General features: G+C 41.0%; 1 protein-coding gene across 1 annotated transcript in view; it reads right to left on the reverse strand.

The window, feature by feature from the left end:
- Positions 1–668: 668 nt before the first annotated feature.
- The window catches only part of rad51c (RAD51 paralog C), a 12,366-nt gene continuing 5,966 nt past the window's right edge, over positions 669–7,068 (reverse strand). Inside the window, exons 5-9 of the mRNA XM_079804227.1 lie at positions 6,585–6,716; positions 3,324–3,390; positions 3,184–3,244; positions 2,599–2,659; positions 669–852 (exon numbers count right to left, since the gene is read on the reverse strand). Of these exons, the coding sequence (XP_079660353.1) occupies positions 754–852; positions 2,599–2,659; positions 3,184–3,244; positions 3,324–3,390; positions 6,585–6,716 (420 nt within the window). The 3' untranslated portion in view covers positions 669–753. The remainder of the gene's footprint in view (positions 853–2,598; positions 2,660–3,183; positions 3,245–3,323; positions 3,391–6,584; positions 6,717–7,068) is intronic.

Raw genomic sequence — 7,068 nt, forward strand, 5'->3', positions numbered from 1 at the left:
TTCATAACGCGTCGAAGCTTCATGATGCCTTGTTTTGAAATCGTCATCACTATATAAGTCGTTATTTAGGGTTTTTTTGCGCACAAAAACTATTCTCGCCGATTCATAAAGTTATTGTAGACCCACTGTAGTGAGATGGACTTTGTAACGACGTCTTTAGTGTCTTTTAAGGGTCTTGAGAGTGTAAAGTGCATTGAGCCAATGATAGAACTGAAACCGTTAGAATGTTCGGTAGACTTTATCCATTTTTACTTTGTCTTTTTATTCTCAGAAATTTTCTGGAGACCCCTTAGAACCTTCTGGAGGACACATAAACAGCCAAATTATTCAATACACGGTCACAAATTTAGTTAATTGCATATTATGGCACCAAGTTTTGGCTCATTCAATTTAAGTGACATGATTAATGACTGGTGATTGAGTAATCGCTGCAGAAAAACATTTTGCATGTATTATGTCCAGGAGATTAGCTGGGGAAGGTGATGGGGGATAATAAATGGCAATATTTCAATAAATATATGGCCTGGTCCGTCATCCAATTTCCAAGTTGGAAAGTTTTGGTCACTTTGGAACAGCTTTGCATTATTTCCTCCTGGATTGTATCACTCTCTGATTGTCCGGTGGGAAATTTATATCAGTGATCCACTAATACCACAATAACACGAAGGGCCAACAATCAATACTTTATTATATTAATAATCCAAGAAGTAATTGTTGAATGAGAGTTTTCACATAATATATATATAAGTATCTTTACATTCCTGACAGATCCTCCATCCGAGGGCGTTTGCTGTTTCCTGAAGATGAATCTTCATGTCTGGGTTCATCCGGGGCGTCCCTGAAACCCTGGACCTGTGTGAGATCAGTAAGAAAATACGGTCAATATTTTTTATATAATAATGCATGTGTGTCAATGGCATGACATGCATATTTTTGTGTCCAAGTGTCTTATTTCCTTTTAAAATATTTTGATAAATTCATCACATACATCACTTTATTCTATAAAATGTATTAAAAAATATCTTATGTCATTTAATAATATTTTTGATTTTTGGACTGGAAACAAGACAAAAATACTAAGTAGGAAAACCATTTTTTGCAGTGTGCGCTTGCCCATTTTTCCTGCTTCTAACACATCAACTTTGAGGACAAAATGTTCACTTGCTGCCTAATATATCCAGAGATCATCAGTGTTATTCACCGGTCATAATGTTATACCTGATTGGCATCATAATTTATACGCCTGACATAAAAACAGAAATATAACACTTTGTTATTTAACAACTGAAACTTGTTTAAAGTAAACACATTGCTGATGACTGTAAATATGCATCACATCAGCTTTGAAAACCTTTTTTGAAGCTTTATTTGTCAATGACCCACACATACACTCACCTAAAGGATTATTAGGAACACACACTAATACTGTGTTTGACCCCCTTTCACCTTCAGAACTGCCTTAATTCTACGCAGCATTGATTCAACAAGGTGCTGAAAGCATTCTTTAGAAATGTTGGCCATATTGATAGGAGAGCATCTTGCAGTTGATGGAGATTTGTGGGATGCACATCCAGGGCACGAAGCTCCCGTTCCACCACATCCCAAAGATGCTCTATTGGGTTGAGATCTGGTGACTGTGGCGGCCATTTTAGTTCAGTGAACTCATTATCATGTTCAAGAAACCAATTTGAAATGATTGGAGCTTTGTGACATGGGGCATTATCCTGCTGGAAGTAGCCATCAGAGGATGGGGACATGGTGGTCATAAAGGGATGGACATGGTCAGAAACAATGCTCAGGTAGGCCGTGGCATTTAAACGATGCCCAATTGGCACTAAGGGGCCTAAAGTGTGCCAAGAAAACATCCCCCACACCATTACACCACCACCACCAGCCTGCACAGTGGTAACAAGGCATGATGGATCCATGTTCTCATTCTGTTTACGCCAAATTCTGACTCTACCATCTGAATGTCTCAACAGAAATCCAGACTCGGAGAGCTTGTGCAAATTGTCGCCTCTTTTTCCTATTTGTAGTGGAGATGAGTGGTACCCGGTGGGGTCTTCTGCTGTTGTAGCCCATCCGCCTCAAGGTTGTGTGTGTTGTGGCTTCACAAATGCTCTGCTGCAGACCTCGGTTGTAACGAGTGGTTATTTCAGTCAGAGTTGCTCTTCTATCATCTTGAATCAGTCGGCCCATGACCTCTGACCTCGAGCATCAACAAGGCATTTTCTCCCACAGGACTGCCGCATACTGGATGTTTTTCCCTTTTCACACCATTCTTTGTAAACCCTAGAAATGGTTGTGCGTGAAAATCCCAGTAACTGAGCAGATTGTGAAATACTCAGACCGGCCCGTCTGGCACCAACAACCATGCCACGCTCATAATTGCTTAAATCACCTTTCTTTCCCATTCCGACATTCAGTGTGGAGTTCAGGAGATTGTCTTGACCAGGACCACACCCCTAAATGCATTGAAGCAACTGCCATGTGATTGGTTGATTAGATAATTGCATTAATGAGAAATTGAACAGGTGTTGCTAATAATCCTTTAGGTGAGTGTGTACACACATTCCCCACTGTTACTATCAAACTTACCGTAATCTGATATTCTATTGTGGCCTCCATTTGACTTGGGGACTTGTACAGGGAGGCAAGCCTAAGCAAAAAGCAGACAAGTGAGAAAAGCATTAAATGACTTGCACAAAGCACACTCTCTTCCTCTCTGACCTTGTCTGCTCGGTTTAAAAAGCAAGAGGGTCTGCGGCAACTCAAAAGCAGGAAGGCTGAACTGTACAGCCAGAGGGAAGACCTTCAACTTTACAGAAGGAGACGAGCGAGCGAGATGGAGATGCACTCTGAGCCTCTCCGCTGCTGGAAAGTAATCGACTGGCAGGTATGCGGGATGCATTATGAATAAGGTCTGGCTACAAAAGGCAAAGCGAGCTACTTGTTCAAAGTGATTCATTCCATCACCCACGGAGGTGAAGGGTAAAGTGTTTATGCAACATACTCTCACTCTCTCTCTCTGAGACACATTTGGCTGAGAACACCGCAGATGTTTTTCTTTTTTTCTTCTCTATAGCAACATTTTGCTGTGTCAGGTTGAGTGGACTAAAAGACTAAATCCAGCCACAATGAACACCTTCCCACACATTTAGCAAATTAAAAGCGTGTGTTTACCTCCTCAGTCCCTCCCAATGCAGGATGAGCCTCTGCGTGGCGGCATGACCCCAACTCTCACCTGAAGTGTGGATTATAATTGTCAGGACAGAGACTACGCCAAGCAAAACATGAATGCGCTCATATGTGTTACGTCTTACCTAATGCAGGAACCAGCTTGGATTGGCCACTTGAAACTCTTGTGGTCATCTGATTGGTCAAAACAACCTAAGAACAAATGGTAACTTAATTCAATTATTCTACATTCTAAAAATTGCTGGGTTAAATATAAACCTAGTTAGGTTGAAAATGGACTAACCAAGCAATTGGGTTGTTTTAACCCAGCGGTTGGGTAAAATGTTTGCTTAAAACAACCCAATTGCTGGGTTAGTCCATTTTCAACCTAACTAGGTTTATATTTAACCCAGCAATTTTTTTTAAAGTGTATTAATTAAATATATTTTAATTTTATATTACTGTCAAAAATTATTCAGACACCAGATATAAAATAAAACAAACTGTGTATTCTTCATACAGTGACTAACGGAGTAAAATTTGGGAGCAAAATTGTTTGACCTGAGCATGATTCGCTGAAGTGTTTGTTCTTTAATTGCTAATGTGACCCCACAGACAAAATGAAGCATTGATTGGTCATTGGTTGAGATAAACTGGTATTATTTAATTGATTTCTTAAATTTAACAGTTGATTGTAATCCATTACATCCCTTTCTATCAGAGTGATCTGACATTATCAAGATGAGTTTGTTCAGTTTAACTCTGCGTTATTGTCATATTTTATTACCATTTTCTAAACTATCATTTCTGAGGTATGAGGTGCTCAGTATATAATATAAATGTATATATAATAAAAAAATTATATACACTATTCAATTACTTTTTGTTTGTATTTCTGTGGCAAATACACTCCTTCAGGATTCAAGCAAGTTTCGGAAAGTTTTTTTCGTTTTTTCAAAAGCCCCATAGACATGGAAAAAGACACAGACACACACACACACACACCCACACACACAGACAGACAGACAGACAAAGACAGACAGACACACAAACCCACAGACAGACAGACACACACACACACAAACACATACACAGACAGACACACACACAAACACATACACAGACAGACAAAGACAGACACAAACACACACACACACACACACACACACACACACACACACACACACACACACACACACACACACACACACACACACACACACAGACAGACAAAGACAGACACACACACAAACACATACAGACACACACAGACAGACAGACAGACAGACAGACAGACAGACACACACACACACACACACACACACACACACACACACACACACACACACACACACACACACACACACACACACACACACACACACACACACACACACACAGACAGACAGACAGACACACACACACACAAACAAACAAACACATACACAGACACACACACAGACAGACAGACAGACACACACACACACACACACAGACACACACAGACAGACAAAGACAGACACACACACACACACACACAAAAACATACACAGACACAGACAGACAGACAGACACACACACACACACACACACACACACACACACAGACACACACACACACACACACACACACACACACACACACACACACACACACACACACACACACACACACACACACACACACACACACACACACACACACACACACACACACACACACACAGACAGACAGACACACACACAAACAAATACACACACACACACACACACACACACACACACACACACAGACACTAGAGGTGCACGATATATCGATTCAATATCGTTATCGCGATATCACGTTGCCCGATATTATATTGTAAGTCTCACACACACACACACACACACACACACACTTGTCGGGGCTGGCTCCACGCACACACCAGCGCACAACAAAACGAAGAGAAAGAAAAGAAAGGACCTTAAGAGAGAGCGAAGGGAGCGAGTGGAGCAAAAGAAAGAACACAAAAGTAAGAAAATGAGTGTTGCTAGTTAAGTGCTTACTTAGTGTTGCTATAGTGCTAGTTAAGAACCACCACAAGCCACTTTACAATGGGTGGTTTTGCAATAATTAATTATTTTTATTTCTCTCCGTTTTAAATATTTATCTCAGTTTATTTCGGCTCTGTTTGAGTGTGCCTGTGAGTCTATGCGCTGATATGAGCAGATATCCGATCACTATGCTCAAGATAGGGGGTGTTTAGCCACGCTTGCAATGCTGGTGTCAGAGTTATACTCACGGAACACTTTAGTTATTCACAAAATTAATTATTTGAATGCGGTCTAAATCCTTATACAGGTTAAATGTTTCATTCATCATTGTTTTAACATGCGCTGAGCGCGTGCACGGACGCCTGTCAAACACATGATTACTGGACTAAGTCTTATCGCGCTAATACTGTCAAATACAAACATGGTTAACATAAACACAGTCAGTTATGTCTAAAGTGAAAGTAAAATCGCGCGTGTCTGTATATTAGATGTGTAGAGGCCTTACATTGAAAGCAGCGCAGCCAGTGAACACGCTGCCGCTAGTCCTTAAAGGGACAGTTCACCTCTAAAATAACGTCATTATTTACTCACTATAAGTTACAAAGTCCATCTCACTACAGTGGTTCTAAAATAACTTTATGAATCGGCGACAATAGTTTTTGTGCACAAAAAAACCCTAAATAACGACTTATATAGTGATGACGATTTCAAAACACGGCCTCATGAAGCTTCGAAGCGTTATGAATCAGTGAGTCGAATGATGATTCGGATCGCGTGTCAAACCGCCAAACTGCTGAAATTTGGTGATTCAAACCACTGAATCGACTCAGTGATTCATAACGCTTCGAAGCTTCATGATGCCGTGTTTTGAAATCGTCATCACTATATAAGTCGTTATTTAGGGGTTTTTTGCGCACAAAAACTATTCTCGTCGCTTTATAAAGTTATTTTAGAACCACTGTAGTGAGATGGACTTTGTAACGACGTCTTTAGTGTCTTTTAAGGGTCTTGAGAGTGAACGGTGCCATTGAGCCAATGGAGGACTTTCAGAGCCATCAGATTTACACTAAAATATCTTAATTTCTGTTCCGAAGATGAACGGAGGTCTGACGGGTGTCGAACGACATGAGGGTGAGTAATTAATGACATAATTTTCATTTTTGGGTGAACTAACCCTTTAAATATAGGTGAAAAACGATGTTTTCTCAATATGATCATTAAAAACCAACAGATTGATGAAAATGCGAGACATTTTCTGAATATGCGACAAGCGGGACAAGGGGTGAAAATGCTGTGTGGTACAACGCAAAGCGGGACGGGTGGTCACCCTAGGTCAGAGGTCAGAGGTGTTGTTTGTATGAGGAGCTGAGTACCGCCACACTGTGCTGGGTTGCCATCTGGATGAGCTGCTGGGCAAGGCCATTCAGGAGGCGTGTCCTCTGAGAAAGATCCTCGAAGTCATGGCGGAATGGGAAGGCAATGCTGTCAATCACTATTAGCCGCACCTGTGATTGGACACGTAATTTATGAGCATCACAGTAATTCATCGTTTTCACGCCACACCATAGAGACAGAGCGACATGCGTCATAATCTGAAGGCCACGCCCACCGGGGGGGAAAACAATCAAACCGTCTCCATTGACTTTGCATTGCGTGAGGCTGCCTCTTTGTCATTTCGGACTTATTACAAAAAACTGAACAATGTCTAAAAGCTGATATGTGACAAGGTGTACAGCAAACAAGCTAAACAAAACCCAGAAGCAAAAACCCAGACGTTTTTATCAGCTGTTGACCCAAAAAACGAGCGTTTAAGTACAAAAAAGTGGATTCAGGCCATTGAGACAGAGCGCGCGGGTC

The sequence above is a fragment of the Gobio gobio genome (genome assembly GCF_949357685.1).
Source record: "Gobio gobio genome assembly, chromosome: 22".
NCBI lineage: Eukaryota > Metazoa > Chordata > Actinopteri > Cypriniformes > Gobionidae > Gobio > Gobio gobio.